Here is a 20224-nt window from a genome sequence, read left to right on the forward strand (position 1 = left end):
TAACAGGCTCACTTGTAATTCTTCTCCTCTTGTATCTTTACTTTGCCTATTGTGAAGCGCTCTGACACCTTCGGGTAAAGTCCACGCTATATAAAAACGCATTAAATAAAAATAAAACCTATCAGTGCATTAGGTACTTCTCACAAAAATCTGACCTCAGGAAAATCTGAGGCAAGTAATCTGCAGCTATAAGTCTCTGTCTGAGTTTTTAAGCAAGTGGAGGAAGTACCATGGAGGGCTTGTTTGGGGGTGAAGCAAGCAACATGGAAGGAATGGGTGGAAGGAAGGACCACAGAGTGGTAAAAGCAACACAGAGGTCCCGGGAGAAGTAGACGACATGGAGTAATAGAGTGCAACACCACGCACAGGGCGGAGAAGAGAAGCATACGGGCAACAGAGAGCAATGTGTAGATAGTGAGAGAGCTACACCGGCGAGTAAACAACATGGGGGGGGGGCTACAGGTGAGAGCACCTCAGAGCAGGAGAGGTGAGAGAACAGGAGGGAGACAGCTGGAATACACAGGTACTGTCAAGTAGTGCTAACAAAAAGAAAAAATAGTGCTTGAAAAGTAAGCAGTGGAAGGAAACAAATGAAGAGGCTGTGATCTAGGATGGACTTACACAATAAGAGGAAGGAAAGTGAACAAAAGCTAACGAATAAAAACCAAGTAAATGAGGGAGACCAATGAAAAGTAATGGATGAGCTTGCGCTGTCCTGTAGACAAGACCTAAAGATGAGGTTGTCAGAAAGCCCAGATTTTTTTTAGAGAGTATTCTGTCACTTGCTTACATCATACATGTAGTGACAAGGAAAGAATGCCAGAAACATGAACAACAAACATGTTGTTTGCTCGACACTGCAGCTATCTAACCAGCCAGTAGCTCACTCGCCGCGCACTTACACACGGTGCACTTCTGCCACACATTATCTGGTGGATTATCGACCAAAATGGACAAAAAGTTGCATCTCAGCATTCCATGGTATTTATGAGTCCCCAAAGGGTCAGGAATCTTCACCAATCACTGCAGCAACTCTATGGCGCGTAGATACCTGCTTTCTGACTAATTTCTTAACTCTCGTCCCTTTAGTGTGAAGTGAAACCTGTGCGCCAGCGTGCGTCACGACCCTCCCTTCACGTGCCTTGAGCCACCTCTGACTCGTGTGCCGTGACGCAGGCTGCGATGTGTTTATCGCGCTCCGCAGAAGGAGGATTCGGTTCCGGTGACAAATCCTTGAATCCTTAAAGTAATTGGAATTAGAGCTGAAATGAATCAAGCTCTCCCCCACTTATCAGCCCTGCTGCTTTCCTCCATTGGCTGCCCGCGCCTACCATTGTCGGACAGATAGCCCGTTGTGTGATTCACCTGAGGTGAGGAGAAGTCGGCGAGGGGAACCAAACAGCTCCCCTCCACTCCTCCCTCATCAGAGCCTTTCAAAACCAGGAAAGGAAAGCGGGTGCTGCCCATGTCTTAAGCACAACCGCTGTACATCCTCCCTGCAGCTCTTATTTCATGTTTTCGCATGTCTGGTAGCTAGCACTGCAGCTTTTTAATTTAGGCTGTGCTCGTCTGTACTTCATCTTTTTCACAGCTGTACCAAAAGAAGTTCGACATAAATTAGGATTTGGGTTTGAGTTGCGACATTTCTTTACTTAACAAGAGTGTTTTGCTTCTCATTATAGTTTAGGGTGTCTGGTGTTTTCGTCATGTCGATACAAAAAATGCCACACCCAAATAAAGTATAACGTAAAAAGAAGTGTACAATCTTGAGATTTCTCACAAAGGTCCTGGTTATTCTTTGATACATACACCACGAACAAGATTACATTCTTATCGACTTTTGGACGATAAAGGGCTGATTGAACTCTGCTGTGATTCTAACTTGTAACCCTCCACTGTTGCATGATGACCTTAACTGTACGAGTGTTACACTGTGTTCTAAATGCAAAATGTTGATTAAACAGAAACTTAAGAAAACCTTGTAACTCCCCTCTTCCAAGCTAGTGATTACTCCATTTAGCTATTTTGTTGAGAACTCATCATCTTAGTAACTCTGGGGCTCAAAGTCCACTAGAGTCATTCCAAAACCCGCATGGGAGAACCCCACAACACTTGGTGTAAGGACCAGACTGCGCTGAATAGAGATTTAAAAAGCGTGCAGCAGTGCTTAATTTGTAAATAAAAACATGCCGGTGCCCAAAGCCCTTCTCTTACACATGCGGCTGCTGCAATTAAATGTGCGAACACAGAATACTGGGGCAGCGTAATCCTGAAGCTATCTCGGACCTTCCATTTACAGCTACTCCCTGCCCCTTCTGCTCACTTTTGCAGCTTTCTGCTTTCTCTCATTGTGACGCTTTTACCTTTTTTTCTTCCTCTGTCTTTCCCATATGCGTCTTTTGCTCGCAGTAAATGCTTGAGGCAGAAAAATAAGTGCTGGGCTCGAACAGAAGTGCCGGTGCTCCGCACCGGAAACAACAAGCACAAATTAAGCACTGGTGTGCAGTGAACAGTTGATCCCCTGAAGAACACCGGTAACCTGGCCTCACCTATGGTTCCAAATTAGTCCTACTCTATACCCAGTTCAAGAAGCAGGTCTGATTTTTCCTACTTCTGCTGTCTTTTAGTTTCTGTATATGGCAGCAAACCCCCCATGTGTGTTGTTGCATCTGTCCTGTCTGCTGTTGGTATACCTTGAGGTATCAGCATTTCTAGGCTCGGTAATGAGGTTTCATGTAGCCAGGGTTCTGTTAGGAATATCAAGTATACGCTTTGGGTAATTATTACATCAGGTACTTCTATGCTGTGTTTAACAGCAGACCAGCAGCAATGCAGAGTTACTATAGACGTGAATGCTGCATTGCGGACTTTGTAGATAATACTGTCAACATTTCTATTTGATTGTTCAGATTAATTTCTTTTCATTTTTGGGACCCAATCGGATTGCTTGGGTGGGTTGCTTCGGCTATGCAGTGTTTTGACAGGTTGTCCATTACTTCCCAGGATATAGGGGGAGATTAAGTATTTATGTGGCATTTATATGGCGCAAATGTAGCCAAAAGGCAGTGGAGTGCTGTACAGGGTCAGAGGCAAGCATACAGTCAACGAGTGACGGGAGAGGTGACCGGTTTGTGGATTGTTACTGCACTGTGATGTACAGTTCTTTAAAGAGGTGAACCTTCAGCTCTTGATGAATTGTTCGCCAGTTAATAAAATAATTAACTTACAGTTAATTGATTAACTGGGCATCATGTGCATAAGCATTAAAGGTTGTGTTTGGAAGATCTAATCAGATGAACTAGAAGAGCTACATAAATGTTAAATAAAGTCAGACGGCGAGCTGAGCCCTATGAGACCCCACAAGTGAGGGAGTTGCTACCTGAAGTAAAAGGCAGAAGAGAGACTACTTGAAAGTGTTTAGTGAGGAAGGAACTTGTACATCTTGGGCACAGTCCCTCACATCAGCCTCTGAGAGCTGTGGCGTGAGTGCCTGTTTCCAATGTGGCGGACAGGTCTAAAAGGATGAAGACAGCAGATTCCCCTCATCAAAATGCTGAATATTGTTTGTTACAGAAATCAGACAGAAGGGGCGCCTGAGAGCCAGGCAGTACAATATCAGCCGGAGTTATGTGCTCTGCCAGCCATGCAACAATAGTCGCATGAACCTCCCTGTTCTCTCGTTGCATGATGTGCGCTGACCAGTGGTCGGGGTGCCTGTTGGGTCAGTGCACCTAGAGGACAAACGGAAGCAGCAAAGGTGCTATGGAATACACAGTGGGAGGCTTGTGAGAGCATGAGCTGAGCCTATGGGTGCCAGGCAATCCGCACCAGAGGTGTTGCACAAGAGGGCCTGAGCTGGGACCTGTCGGCAGTGGTCTATAGTGGCTCTTTGCTGCTGTCTGGCGAATGGCTGGGGGTTTCTGATGTGCAGTCGAGGGTCTCGGATACTGGATGGCACACAAGATCTGCTCTGTGAATGGTGGGCCTGAGTGATCAGTGTGCAGACTACTTGCCTGGGCCTAGGTTTGGGCCTGCTACTTGCAGCAAGATTTGTTATGGCACACTAGAGCATTGAAATAAGTTGGGGTCTGTAAATGATGTCGGGCAGGGGGTTATAGACGAGGTACTGCCTGTGGTGCAATTATTAAATAGCGAGGCACTAAGGATTAAAAAGTAGTTAGAGCATTATGCTGCCTGCAGCCCGAACGGTTACTGAATTTTGCATACTGGAGCACTGTCTGAGGGGGCAGATGTGACTGGAGGTGGCAGCGCTGAAGCATCACTGTGCAGACCTCTGAAGCATGCTACGCTGTTGGTGAGGGCTGTAGTCTGGGCTCACGTGAAGTTGGCCAGACATCTTGCATGGGCAGGTTGCTCAACCTCCTGCAAGGCTGTCACAGTTGCCATCTTATGATCTTTCACTGTGTTGTTTTGCGAATTGGGTGCTGAACTTTGGGAGGATTCATGGTTGCGGACTTCCTATAAACTGCAAGCGTGATCATTCCACCCCTTGATTGGGCGTTTCACCAACAGCTCATTAACGAAACCCAGTTGTCTGGGAGTGTACAAGATTAGGGCAAAACGATGGGCAAAACCCAAAAGCAACAAGTGAAAGTGCAGTTTGATAAACAGCAGGAGGCAGGACAGTTGGACGATCAGCAACAAAAACAAATGCTCCCCTAGGACAGCGAGGTAGCCATGCTACTCATGTTTAATCAAAGCTAATTTGCAGTCCATAAATGGTAAACTAGACAACCTCACTATCTGCTGTAATCAACTGAAGGACCGAACCGGCAAACAATCCGGAGTTCTCTGCAGCGGAGACGAGAATCTCCAATGTACAGGATGTGGCAACTAGATCACCGGACAAGCTGTATAACTAATGTGAGCACTTAGGGCCAGATGTAAGATCGTATGTCTTGAGACCCGCAATTTGCGAGTGTCAAAACCAAATGTAGAACAGTGTCAACGACACTGTTTGTGATTCCAAATGGGGTCACAAATTACCTACCTCATCAATATTCATGAGGGAGGTCGCAATATACTACCCCATTGTGAAGGGCCACACTCACAGGGATGGTGGCCTGCTGGGGTAAGCAGACCACCATGTCTGTGACTGCATTTTAAATAAAGCTGTTTTTTTTGTTTTTTTAAATGCAGCCTATTTTCCTTAAAGGGAAACAGGATGCATTTCAAACCAAAAAACGAAAAGTTTTCTTTTCATCTTTTCGGAGCAGGCAGTGGTCCGTGGGACCACTGCCTGCTCTGAAAAATTATTTTTGCTTCCATTTTCAAAGGGGAAAGGGTCCTATGGGGACCCCTCCTGGTTTACAAATGGGTCACCACCAATTTGAAATTGGTGGTAACTGCAATTGTTTTGCGACCACAATTGCGGTCACAAAACAATCACAAATGCCACTGCGACTTGCTATTAGGAAGGGATAACTTGGAACGCCCCTTCCTAACTGCGTGTCGCAATTCCTATTTTGCGAGTCGGTATTTGCATGCCCGGCTCACAAAATAGGGATGGTACATTAGAAAAGGGCAATTTGAGGTCCCAAAAGACAAAGATCGCCTTTTGCCACCACAAAATCACGTCATATCAGCCCCTTAATCTGATGAAGCTAAAGAACATGAATTATAAGGACATATGGCCTGCAAAAATCTACGCATCATGGGAATGCCAGAAGATGGATCAGCATCAAATTTGGAGAAATTTGTAGAGACTAAGCTGGAATCCCTGTCTGTACAAGAAGCCTTGTCGCAGGTATTCATAGGGGGAAAAGCACACAGATCCTTAGCCCCCAGGACCGTCGTGGACAGAATCCAGGTCTAATAACAGGATGCCTTCTTAACCATGGGGATAGGGAAGCTGCTTTATGTCTGAATATAGCAAATCCGGATCAACAATTCGAAGGCTCCCCTGTGGCAATGTACCCTGACTTCACCTCACTGGCTCAGGAGTCCAGATGCCCCTTCTTGGAGCTAAAGAAACTGTTACACAAGCACTCCCTCAGGTACTTGCTGATGTGCCCTGCCAAGCTCAGGACTGAGCACAATGGCAAAGTACACTGTTTCACCCGCTCGGAAGCAGAACTTCAAACAGAGTTCAGCTGCAACAATACCAACATAAAATACCTTCAAATCAACATAATATCAAGATTAATTGATCTAAGTTATGCAATACCTAAAGAACCTATACAAAATACAGCAGGACGAAAGAGCATGTTTCGAAATTAGCAAAGACCGGAGGATGAGATTCCGGAGAGATTTGGCTAAAGAGTTCAAGTCTAAGTTAGCTATTTTAATATTGTTTTCAAAATCCTTTCTTAGTGACTTTAAGTATTACATTCAGAGAAAATACTTGAGACTCATGACTTTATACTGGGGAATAGGGCCAATATGTTGTTCTGCACGTGCTTAAACTAAGAAAAGTTCACAAGCCCCTCAATTACAAGCCTGTAAAGCAATATAAGTCATGAATGTGCCTCAGACGCAGTATTTCTGCTGTGTAATCGCAATGTCTGTCATGCACGCCTTAATAAAAACTGATACACAAAAACGTCTTAACACAAAGGAAATTCAGAGCACAGTTTTGAAGATGGGAATTGTAACAACAGAAAGAAGCATCATCAAAGCTGATAGGTTTCGCTGTTGAGATCTATTGGCTTTACCTATGTTTTTTAGCCAGGCTGCCCAACATCACTGAGGGTGTGGAGCATCATGGAGAAAACAAAAAAGATGCTGGGACCTGGCAGCCACAACATTGTCTAACCATGCAGCATATAGGCGTACGTGCAAAATGAGTAGTGCAAAAGCTTTTTATTCTTAAAATACAAGTGGGAGAGACATGGAGGGCTCAGTGGCAGGGAGGAACAACACAGAAGGTGCAGATGAGGAGAAGCAACATGAAGGGTGGGGGGATGGAAGACCCGCAGAGTGGGGGGGGGGGGGGAGACCCGGAGAGCGGGGGTACGTAAGACACTGTTGGTGTGGGAGGCAGAACAACATGCAGTGAGGGGGTGGTTGTAGCAACAGACAAGAGAAAGCAACGTGGAGCAGGCAAGGGAGGAACACACAGATGAGGAAGTGACAGGAAGGAACAAGTACATGAGGGTGAGGGCAACATTGAGGGGCTAGGGGACAAGCATATGGGCAACAAAGAACAATATAGAGTGAAACCGGCCGAGAGAAGTACACAAGGGAGACAGCTGGAAAACACACCTTCTCATGGATTGCATAATCCAAAAGAAACCGAACACTGCCAAAGCCAATAAGTCTGGTATTGGCTGCCAGCCATTTGGTTTTGGTAATTCATATTTTGTTGCTTTCATGGTTTTTTCAAAACATTATTGTTTGGGAAGCAGCCTGGCCCTTGTCAATCCAAAAAAAGTTAGCTTGTGGCAGATTTTGTTTTGTCTCAAAAAGCAAACATTCCCATAGTAGTCCCTTGCACTGTTAGGAGCTACTTTGTGTATGGGCCTGCTCGTTGTGAAAGAGCAACAAGCTGTTAACTCACATAGAAGTCATCCAATGGCTGAAGGGGGTGACCCACTGCACAATGATGTATGCTGGAAAGGGTGGAAGGAAAATGTGAATGTCACAAGCACAGACTAATGGAGCAAGTCTGTGAATGAAACAAGCACAGATTAATAGAGTAAGTCTGGCTGAGAACACCTATAACTAAGTCATACCCATATTTTTAGTAAAATAAATAGGTTTCAGCTAACATAAGACCTAAAAAAAATTAAACCGGTCTGGCACTGGCTACCATTTGCCTGCCCTTGCTAATGCTTTAAAAAAATGTTTTTGTAACCCTTTATTACAAGCAGATAGGGTTAAAAAGATAGTCAGAGGGGCTTGCAAAGACAAGATTGTACAGATAGCAATAGATAGATAGATAGATAGATAGATAGATAGATAGATAGATAGATAGATAGATGTGCAAAGATAGATAGGCTTGCAAAGACTGAAAGATAGCTAGTTGGAAAGATAGCTAGATAGAGTTTGAAAAATAAATAAATGGATAGCCAGACATTTGAATAAAAGGGACAGCTTCAATTAGTAAAATAATAGTTAAATGTTTGCATAAGCACAACATACAAAAGCACTTAAAGTACACTAGGAAGCCAGAAAAGCAGACATACAGACTCAATATGTTTAGGAGTATAACTACAGCCTTCAAATAAGTTACATACCAGTATTATATACAGGAGTTGCACTTCACTGCATGAATACTAGAAACAGATCACTTTATAAAGAACAGTTTCAATGGACACAATGTGGTATGCTGTGAAACAGCAGCAGTCAGATAAACAAATGACACTCCAAAATGAATTTACAACAACCTGGGCAGAGTACAGGAACTGTGAAAGATGGAATGTGCCCTTTTCTCAGATTTCGTAGAAAGCGTCCTGCTATCACACCAAGCTCTACACACAAATGCAACACTAGAGTAATAATAAAATAAAAACAAAATAAACACTGGCACTGAAGAAAACTATCTTATATGTGGATGTGCACCTTGTGAAAGAGCAAAACACACTTACTCACAGTGAAGTTAGCCAGTGGCTAAATTAGGCTGACCTACTGCCCTGTGCTGCATGGTGTGGTGGGCAGAAGAAAACTGTGACTGACACAATAACAAACCAATGGATGAAGAAAGCTGTCGGAAAGCCCCATAGGTAAGTATATTTTACATATAATGTTAGCGAAATCAAAAGGTCTTGGCTTACTCCAGACCTAAAAAATAGTGCTTAAAAGGAAAGCAGTGGAAGGACACAAGTAATGCATCTACGTTCCAAGGGAGGAACAAACACAAGAATAGGGAAACAAAGTTATCCCAAGCTAACCACTGAAAAGTAAGCAAACGAGTGACAGTAAAAACAACCAATGGTATGCTGTGTGCAGACTCTAAGCCCTCTGTAAACTGACAGTAGATCTTTTTTAACAACAGTCTGCGGTTCTGGTAAGGCAAGACCTTAAAACTAACTAACTATAGACTTTGACCACGTAGAATACATATTTGGCAAATCCACAAATGGCTCAGAACGTGACTACACATTCAGTTACTGCCAGGTTTTCAATGGACAGATCTTGTCTGCTCTTTTTGACACCAACTTACAAGTGAAATAAGGCTTACACATTCTTACATAAAGTTTTTCTTTTGCACCATCTGTAAAGCTATATTAAAAACAGCAAACATCTGAAAGTGAGTGTAAGCTTTCTACTCCAATAGTGTGCTGAGAGAAGTTGAATAATTAGAAGTGAAGTGCGACAGTTAAACAACTAAAGAAGTTAGTGGAAGAAAAAAAAAGTGATGTGAAAGGGGGCTCTAACACAAAAAATGATCACGCTGGCCTAATGTGCAGGCAGCCTAGTAGCTATTTTGTCAACTGTGGAGACCTGAAGGGTTATTTGACATTCACACATAAACAAACTTTAGGATCATGGGTGAATTATTCTATTCTACCTGTGCCTCTTTTCTATTACCTTGCAAGGCACCACTTGTGATAAACATGATATTTAAAACTGGACATTATCAGTCAATAATATTGATGAAAAGATACCCTCTTATTGCAGACATAGGACAAAGTAGAACTAGCAAGCATGGGGCATACTTACAATGAACTGGTCAATATCTCTTTCCAATCCCATGTTTGGGAGATCAGGCATCATGTGTGACACCACTTTAAATCCAGCGTCTTTGGAAAGGTGAAAGGACTCACTCACAGCCTTAACTGTATGACCCCTGAAACAAGAGAGCAACAAAACTTTACAAATCCAAGGAAGGGCACATACACCGGAGTGATGTTACGTATAAGACACCAGTACAAGTTTCTTTGAATTCATTTTATCATACAGTATCAGAACATTTCATGCAAATAATAGTCACAGTAACAGTTAGAAACACTGCATATTTGTGTAAACAAACATTTTGTTGTGGTAATTACACTTTCTACATGTCAGCTAAAGCATCATTTTGTAATATGATTCAGCACATCAACATGGTAGTAACTAGCATCTTTAGAAATCACAAATGTCTGCTGGTATATTGAAATTCAATTGTGCATAAAACATAATTAAATGATTTCCTTTGTATATTTGTAGTTTTATTTTATATTCACTTCAAGTTAAAGTGGACCCTCATGAACACTCTGGACACATCAGAGAGTAATATTTAAATCAGTGATCTCCGAGCTCTTTGGAGTAGCATTTTCCAAAATGCTTTGTTGTTGTCATAGCACCATAAAAAATAAATAAGAACAACAAGTTCACGAAATATAGGTATCTTCAAATGATTCTATCTCAGTCAAAATCCAAGTCGTCAAATCAACTGCATTCTGAAGCATGCACTTGCAATCTCATTAAAAAAATGGCTGCCATTTGATTGCAAAATTCCATTTCACCTGGGAACTAATGTGAAGTAAGAAAGGGATCTTGCATTCTTTGAATAAATCTCTGAGAGCTGGTATGATGATTGGGATACTATTTTTATGATTTTAAGTGTACTTCAACAAATGAAGTGATTTACAGTAGTAAACTAGACAATCCTTATATTTATTCAGCAAAAATTAACATTCCATATGTAAGGGACTCCTGTAGGGATGGAAAAACTAAAGTTACACTTTGGGTGCACATAACAGGTGCAATTGACATATTATTAAAAAAAAAATTTAAGCAGGTTCTCAATGCTTATATTATTTTATTGGCTCACAACCTTGCAACAGTTTGAACCACATAAGAAATGTTGACTCAACAATAAACACTTGAGTGCAAAACAATTAATTGGCAACGTTTGCAAGTAGAATAACCCTCTCGTTTGAGCACTGGCTGGAGGTAGATTTGTTAGCACAGATGGCAAAATGAGTGTAAAGATATATGAGGCACAATCTGTGAATTTTATGATTAAAAATGTCTACTTCTGTTTAATAGTTTTCTTTACCATTATTGTCTTTTTATGTTTCTTTACCTCTCCTGACACATCTGTTATCAGATCTTAACTATTCTTTACATAAGTATTTGCATTACCTTACTGTTTTTTATATACTTGTATGTGAAAGTGTATTTTAGAGAAATATTTATCCTCATACTACTCTGTTTGACTCGGGATTCTGCGATTGTAACAGCACATTTGTTCTGATACTTTGAAAACGTCAAATAACATGTTAAAATATCCAAGAAAACTATTTTAGCTGATCCCGAAAAATCAAATGCAGGAGTAAATAGTGAAAGGTTGCCAACTGTGCTGTGGGGCACTAATGTATAGCAATGATGAACTTAAGAACAGAAAAGAGAGAGGGTGTTTAGGGCTGTGAAATTTTACAAAATATCTACATGCCCAACAGACGGGATGCTTCATAAATTAATTTGTTCTGTATGCAAATCCACGTGCTCCTTTTGGTGCCAAGCAGCAGTTAATCTGTAAAACAAGAAGTGCCAGGTCCCTCCTCTGGAGGCCACTGCAGCTTGCACCATTCATTGCCCCTGCCAGCACTGCCAATGACAGTACCAACACAACTACTAACCATCACACTCCTTCAAGTGTGACAATTCAATCTATTTAAGACCCCAAAAACTAAAAGATTGGCTTGGGTGGCACATATTAGTGATTGTTAATGTATATTGAGTTAATAATTAACAGCTGTTGTTGTGCTCATACCCATATTTGGCAGACAGTGCCACCATGTGGCAGATTGTCAGAAGTGCTGATGCTCAGAATTTAGTGTCAGTGCTGACCACCAAAACCACCGGCTCAAGTTAAGCACTGGTGCCAAGCGATGAGGTGACAAAATATGGTTCTGAACGGACCCATATTCTAGCAGGGTTTGGAATCTGGCACAGCTCAGATTTTGCCACCTTTCCGCTTTAGAACACCCTATGATCTGTGCACCCCACACACTTACATGTTTTAGGGTATCTACTAACTCCCCCTCCAATAGCTTCCCACACTGAAAAAGGTTTGAAATTTACTCCTGCAATAGGAACGAACAAAACATTTTTCAGGGTGGGAAATAAGGGCATGTAGGGAAAATGCATTTGCAATCACTCAGCGGATCTTCAAATGAGCATATATATGTATGTAAAGAACATCCCTATTGGCGCTGTGGGAATTAGTAAATCATGTTTGCACATTTTAGAGAGGAACCAGCTATTCAATCTGTGAGCAGCATGTGTAACTTCAATAAATTCACAGACAAAATGTATGTTTTCTATACAAATATACATTTAAAATGTTCATAATTCCAGTACAACAAAACATATATATTAAAGAACATCACTGATTCTTAACAACTCATTCAAAACAGCCAGACTAGCAGGACATACAGTCTCGAGAACTTGCGATCTCCTGTTTCAAATATCCGCTGTGTAATCGCATGGATTATCACACAAAGCACATGAATGCTGTAATCTACTAGTATTCAACTCTATGCATCACGTGGCAATTTTTTGTAGCCATCCTTCAAGTATAAAGAAAACGTTCTTACTAAAAGTTTAACTTTTTGACATTTGGATCTTTATTTATCCAGATTTCCTTTTTTGTTTTAGCAGACTGTAGACAAATTATTTTTTTAAACACTTTTTATTTAATTTCGTGCTTTCAATACAGGAAAAGCAACATAAACAGATAATTACATTATTGAATAACACTTCTTGGAAAAAGCATCGTCAGAGTGGTCCTACATTTGAAGGGTAGAGGCAAGCCCTTAGATATTAACTCATGTCTCTGAATTCTTTCCAGGGACCCCACACCTCGTCCAACTTCAGCTGACAGCCCTGAGCTTCACACACTGTGCGTTCGGCTTATATGCACAAGTCCAAAGCCACTTTAAACCACTTCCCCCACAGTTGAGCTGTCGCGCCTTACAGCCAGAGGTTCCACGTTACAAAAAACAGCAAGGTGTATTTGGGCAACCCTTGCTCACCCCAAATTCCTAACGTGGCCAGTTGTGATCTACTGCGGTTTCTCCTCCATGACCTTAGAAAAGCGAAAGCCCACCTGCTTCAGTACGACTTTAACCTGGGCAGTGCCACAGGGTGTGTAACATTATCTCTCGTGGACCTCAGTCCCGCAAGGATATATCATTATCAGTCTTCCCCGTGTGGAATAACCTGGTTCGGGAGTAGCATAGTAGGTTTTTTAACAGCTCTAGTCAGAGTCCTGCTCTTACAGCTACCCATCTATGGCGACGGCATGCCTCTCCCCATCCTCATCTGCTAATCTCCTCAGACCGCATTCCCATGTATTCCTCAGAGTATCAAGGGATGGCTGGCCATTCTTCAGTAGTGTTCTGTACATCTGTGATATGGAGTGCTTGAGGAGGGGGCTTCCAGTACACAATACTCTACCAACATTTCATCTTCTATGCCTTGGAGTATCTCTGCGTAGCTTGCTAGGCAAGTTTGATTTGTATATAGAGTAAAGGCTGACTGTCTGCTAACTCGTATTCCTTTTTTAATTCTTCAAATGGAAGGAAACCCGGTGCACCACGAATATCACCCAGTTTTGTTATCCCTACCAATTTCTACCTATTGTTTCTTGCCCTCCAGCGTTTTCAAATCTGCCAACAGAGCAGACTCCAACGAGGGTCTCTAGTTTCAACCTTACCATCCATCCCAATTTCGTCATAGCCTTTCCGCAGAGTTTGTCGACCACTTTAGTCTGTGATGGGTGCCAGGGTAACCAGCACTCACCGAACAGGTGATGCACGTACTCCATCGCCTGACTATCAGCCATTAATGAGGGTTGCTTCAGGGAAGAGGAGGCCCATTCATCCACCTCAAGTAGTTGCTGTGCCCAGTAATGCAAAAGAGGTCAGGTAATGCTATTCCATCCTCACATGAGCTTCCAGTGCAATGTGCGGGCCCCTTCATTTCACCTCAAAGTTGTGTTCAAATAACCATATTCATCGCCGTGAAATATTAATCCGGGGCTTCATATAATGTGTTCTGGAGCATGCAAAGAATTTGGGCAGAGCCATCATTCTATACAGGGTCCCGCTGGCCATCAAGAACATTATTTTCTCTGATTTAACAAATACAAAGCTGCATAAAATCTGTTGTTTTCTATGTGTTCTACACAGGCCTGCATCAGTACGCAGCAACATAAGTTACACACACTTGACAAATGCCAGCTACTTGACAAACAACTGGTTTAATATGTGGGACCAGTTCTGTATGTAAATTGGTGAGCTCATACTCCTATCTTCCTGCTCATTAATATTCTTATTATCATATAATGATGTCTCAAAATGATTCCACCATGGCCTCTCCCAACAAACTGACTAGAATGAGTTGACTGGCTTGACTTACATCAAACCATGGACATTCATCCCAATCCACTTGGACTCATTATCAATAGGATACACTCCATCACTTTCCATACCCAAAAGCATAGGAATGTTTAAACCACATAGGATATACTTTTAAGAGTGCCTTATCATCAGCCCATGGAGGGGTATCACCCCCATCACATCTTACTCTCTTGATCTCACCTTAAGAGCGGCATTGTCACTGAGAAATTAGTACAGCAAAGACAAAAAAATCGTGCCCTCAGAGCAACAATAAAGATCCCAGTATCTCTTTGATTCATGATGTCTGATTGAGTTTTGAAAGACAGTGTGAGATCTCCAACTGCGGGATTTAACCTGTTGCAGTCAGTGCAATCTCCACATCTTCCTACAGCACCATTACTCTAATGCCCAGTGGACCCCTGTTGGGGCAGTCCCAGAACCCTTGAGGGCATGAGTCCGGTCAGACACAGGTGACTTACCAGATCCAGCCTCGATGGCCTATGTAAGGTGTATAAGCATTGACAGAAGGCAATATACTGTTAGAATAATGGTTAACTGTCAAAATAGAAAACAGAGCATAAATGCAAGTATGGATCCTTGTTTTCAGATCTTGGTTGGTGAATCTGTATGGGTTGCTCCGCGCTGGAGCTGCTGTGATGTTCTCCTCTCAGACAAATAATGACTTGGTTATAAGGGCTGTAACTATTGTATTCTGCTTTTCTTTATAGTAACCAGATTGTGCTACCTGGAATGATTCGCTCTGCAGTAAACAGGGAATATTAAGTCCTATTACCCACCACGTTTGAGTGATTTATCTCCAGTTGTGCAATACTCTGTAACCCATGCACCAGTTCCCTCCTGTGCACCACTCAAGACTTGTGACAACAGGTGTTTAGCGCCTGCCACCATTTACCTGCCACTTGCCTAAGGATCTGATGCCTCCATGTGACTGTGCAGAGGTGATGGTGGTTTTGGCTTACTATGATATGATCCAGCCCAGCTTTGGTCTTCTCCCCTTCTGCAATGCTATCATGCTGCTCCTCTACTCACCTGGTCTTCTTCTCAGTATCCACTCCTTCTCGTTTACCTCCTCTCCCACTCAGTTGCCAGGCTGCTTCTTTCCATCTTGGGTCTGCTCTGCCCTCTGCCACTCTACCATTCTGCTCCACCCATATTTTGTTTAGCTGTCTCTACAACTCTCTGTTAAGAAAACCTTCTCGCATTGCAAACAGGCAGAACTGAAGTAGCCTCCAATGAATGGCGCGCGCAATTCAAGGATGTCCCTTTCCTGAGAATATAGTCTCCTGATGGGTCAATGGCTAGGCTATCAGGGTCAATGAAGGACTATCAGGAAGTGCACCATTACTGCTGTGCAACAGACTTCTGCTGTGGCAGGGCCACCATGACTGTCTCCTCTGGGCAGTGCTGTATTGACTAAAGTTCACCTCCATTCACATCCCAGACAATCTGACCAACAGCTATAGCAGCATGCCAGATGTAATACAAAAGCACACTTGGATGCAGCCATCAGCCTGATAGGCAAATGGCTTAGCATTCAAGCCCCACAGCATGCCAGTGTCTTGAATACAGCACCACATGGGAAGTAAGAGCGGCTTGGAAGCTAACTATGAATGCAATGTTCATATACACTTGAGATTTGGACCAAGCATTCTTGTTACTTAGTCTCCAAGGAACTTTACCTTGAGCCTGAAGTGTCCTTCCAATTGCTAGCATCCGGAGGACCAGCTGGTGGAAACATATACTAGAATGTTTCCAGCCGGGGTCTTATTCTTGAAGACCCTACCAAACCTGTGTGAAAGGCCTTTAGCCTATTTGTTGTCTGTAGTTTGCAAGTATGTGCATAACGACCATCCATCAGCAATACAATAGGCTATGGGACTCCGCACCATCATAACATGAGTAAAGAAGAAGAACAGTAATGAATGCAGGTAATCCTGGGAAGGATGTTGAGGGTGCAAATCATTTCCACTAATTATCTCCAGAAGAGTAAATACTACAAATGTCCTTGTGCTACATGTTAAGCGAACTGAGCTTATTAGGGGTTATCAACCAGGCTCATTATGTTGTGCATTTTTGTTTTTCTCATTGAAAAGGGCACTCTCTTTGAAAAAACCAACCTCTCTACAAATTACGCAACTGATGGTGCACTTAAAATGAGCCAGGAAATGAGTTGGCGTATTTGAGTTCAATAAAGAAGAACAGTTTTATATGTTTTATTGCGTGATAAATCTAATTGCCATTAACCTGTTTTAAGGACAGTCCTTGAGTTGAATCACATTTCCAAAAGGATTCACAGAATACCAATGTACCGAACAATCTTAGCTGCCTCTTAACTGCTTGTGCTAGGTGAGCAAAGCCTGCAAGAAAGAAAAACTGGATGCAGACAGCTTTACTTTACTCCAACGTCCTATGGATCTATGTGTATGTATTTCTTATTTTGTCAGGACAAGAAAACTTACCCAAGCCCAGTTGACTTCAGGGTACTGAAAAAAGCCTTACCACAGGTAAAGTATTAATATACTCATATCACTGTCAACCTACGTGCTATAGAAGGGTCAATAACATTATTTAGGTGGTTTCTGACAATTGCAACACTAATAGACCAGGTGTTGTCTTTGTCTAGGTCGAGCGTATAGGCCTGGGCGAAATTTTAATTATGAAAATTCATGCAATTTTGTGTAACTTTATTTACAGAAGTGTGCACCTCGTGTACAGAAGTCTCATGAGATACCAGAGGTAGGACTGTTTCACACAGAAAATGTCTCGTGAGACATTGTTAGCTTAGACGTTCTGTTGCTGTTATTGTGCAAGGCTCTTCAGTGAAATGCAAGGCTGTGAAAAAAAAACCGACACAAGACTCCAGCAAACAACATTCTTCTACGAAAGCATCCTTTCATAGAATTTCACAAAATTTCAGAAGAAAACAATGAGATGAGTTCACGTTTAACATGCATTGGAAAATCCTCTGGGTCTCGCCTTTGTGACTTATTGGCTTTGTCAATTGTTTTTGCCATGTTCCACAGCATGCACAAAAACCCTTTGACACGGCCACCCATGTCATTTTGTAGACGTGCGCACCATGCATGCACAGCGCCCATGAAATGACGCGGATGGCTTATTTTCTTTTTAGTTACCAATTCGAGTTGGACCGGGAACTAAAAATTAAATAAAACACTTTAACACTTTTTTTTTTTTTTAAAGCGGATGGCAGACTGGAAGCAACACAAGGGAGTGTGAGTGGAATGGAGAATCAATACATGGGAAGGTTGTGGAAACAGCGGAGCATCAAGGGGAAAAATATGGTGATCTGCGAAACAACAAAGATGCGGGTGGGGGGGATTGCAGAAGCAACACAGGAAAAGGTGAGTAATACCAGTTTACTGGAGGGGACGTTAAAGCAACAAGGGATGGAGGAGGGGGGTGAAGCTGGAGGGGATGAGAAAGCAATATTGAAGTTGGAGATAAAGAGCACAGAGTTTGTGGGTGGAGGAAACCAATTCAGAGAGGAACATGGGTGAGTTCAAGAGGGAGCGGGCAAGGAGAAGCACTTACGCAACAGGGAGCAACATGGAGTACAGGGAGAAAGATATACATGTAAGAGATGGCTCACAAACACACATGCACTCTAATGAAGTGCTTCACACACAAGAAAAAAGTAGTGCTTGCAAATCAAGCAGTGGAAGCAGTGATGTCAAACAATCAAAAGAGACAATGATCCACAGAAGGGACAAACACAAGTCTGTCAAGCTGGTACACAAATAGGAAGCAGGCAAATGAGAGTGGCAAGGAAAGCCAATCAATCGTAGCAGCATGGTTTGCTGCTGGTGCTGTTTAAGATGTGCATCTATCTACTGTTTGGGACGGACTTGGATATGCCTGTATAATCTGTTTTAGCTGCTATGTAAATTCAATGACAAGCCACTGGCAGACGCCAAGATCCTCCATGTTTCTGGTATGCAACACTATACTTCGCAACAGACAGTGCATGTTCTTCCTAGTAGGCTTGAATTACAAATCTGGGGCTTCCTGCAACTTAATCCCACTTAGTAACACCTTTATCTTTAACACCTCTCGATTGAGATTGCAAAAGGACTACTTTTAAACACCCGCCAATCACTTGCAGAAGTTTCCTTAATGTTTTAAATTACTAGAAAAAAAAGAGAATTACTAACAAAGTTGAAAAGTTGAATCAGGTTGCCTCCTCAGTTCACCTCTCCCCCTAGCCTATGTTGGTACTGCATGCTGCTCCCTCTGCGGTCTTGGCTATTCCTTTAATCTAATTTCCTTTGCTTGTTTTGTAGCCTGTATACTTTTTCAGTATCCCAATTGTGCGATGATCACAGTGTTCTGTATGGAAGGGAGAGTATTTTACTCCTTTAGGAGTAAAATCACATTTTAGAGAGTTAAAAATGGTAATTCTCAGCATCCACGAGAAAATTGTTATACTACTGCAAAATATATTATAGTATGAAAATATCACATTTTTATTTAAATATGTGCATTTTTAAAACTAAATTAATGTTAATGAAGATATATATATTTTATGGTTTAAAGGCTGCCTTCAGTTGAGCAGATTGCCTGTTGTGCGTTTATGCCCCAGGTAGCACATCACTGGAACAGTGCAGCTAGAAAGTAGAGGAAGGTGGCAGCTTCTCTGTCACTCACTACATTATTGGGACTGTAGGGATAATCTGCATTCCCTATTCTTTTTGTTGGAAGTATTGTTCTGACTTTAAACAATAGGCTGGTATTGTTCTGACTTTAAACAATAGGCTGGTATGCAGCTTTTGTAGAACCCTGAAAGTTCCTAATTCCACATGTCCATAAACTAATTTTAGATATAGTGCTTAACTGGTTTGACTCTCCACACCACGAAGTATATGTAAAATAAGCCAATCAGAATGTATGTAAATTAAATTTTTTAAAGAGAGCTTAAAAGTGCTTAGCATTCATTTTATCAGGATATTTAGCATCTTTAGAAATCTGTTCAATATGATCCAGTTTTAATGTCCAATCACCTAGTACATTCCATAGCCATGCTCCACTGTCCAATGGCACACAGAATTCTGGACGTGCCATTTGGGCCAATATGATTCAAAATATGATATTAGAATATATGTACACTAAACTGAAGGCAAAGAAATGCAGACAGTATTTCCATCACCTCAGCAGTGGTGATTAAGATTAGTAAAGGATCTGAAAAAGTAAAACAAATGTTTGATAAGCAGCCTCAATAGGAGAGACATTAGGATATGGCATCTTATGTTGGACACTTATGGTCAAGTTAAGTGGTGTCAAGAGATGAAATGTAGTGACAATTAGTTACAGGCTGCTTGGGGGGGGGTCTCGTGTGGTTTACATTATATAGGGTACAGACAGTACAGCTGAAAGAGCAAATGGAGGGGGACTGCATCTTCTTGCAACAAAATCACATTCTGACAATGAAGGCATGATATGACGACTACCCTCCAAGATCTTAAGATATTAAGCATGCCCAGGAATCAGTTCCTCATTAGACTATTACACTTTTATTATCCTCACCATCTTCACAGAGTACAATAATTCTATAGGATTCTGATCTATTCTTTCTGTGACTACCAGTAATATACATTTGATCATACAAAAAAAATACTTCTCCAGCTTCTCCCCTCCAAATATTGTGCCCCTATGGCACTAGATCATACACCTCTTTCTGTGTAGGTCTCACATTAACTTGCAAGCATCCATACGAAGAAGTTACAGTTGTAACTTGGTCCTCACACCCATTACCTTTCTCTACGTTCTGCTCCTCACAATGACAACAATTATATTTTTGCTGCAGTATCGGGACACAGCTTCAATATGGTGCCTGATCTGCACCAAGCAGGTCACATATGCACTGCTTTATGATGCAATGACAATGGTGCTTG

General features: G+C 42.0%; 1 protein-coding gene across 2 annotated transcripts in view; it reads right to left on the reverse strand.

The window, feature by feature from the left end:
* The window catches only part of ELP3 (elongator acetyltransferase complex subunit 3), a 709210-nt gene that overhangs the window by 416215 nt on the left and 272771 nt on the right, over positions 1-20224 (reverse strand). For both annotated transcript variants that reach the window (XM_069233774.1, XM_069233775.1), the window contains one exon: positions 9625-9751. In XM_069233774.1, coding sequence (XP_069089875.1) covers positions 9625-9751 — 127 coding nt within the window. The remainder of the gene's footprint in view (positions 1-9624; positions 9752-20224) is intronic.

This window comes from Pleurodeles waltl, chromosome 5 (assembly GCF_031143425.1).
Source record: "Pleurodeles waltl isolate 20211129_DDA chromosome 5, aPleWal1.hap1.20221129, whole genome shotgun sequence".
Lineage (NCBI taxonomy): Eukaryota > Metazoa > Chordata > Amphibia > Caudata > Salamandridae > Pleurodeles > Pleurodeles waltl.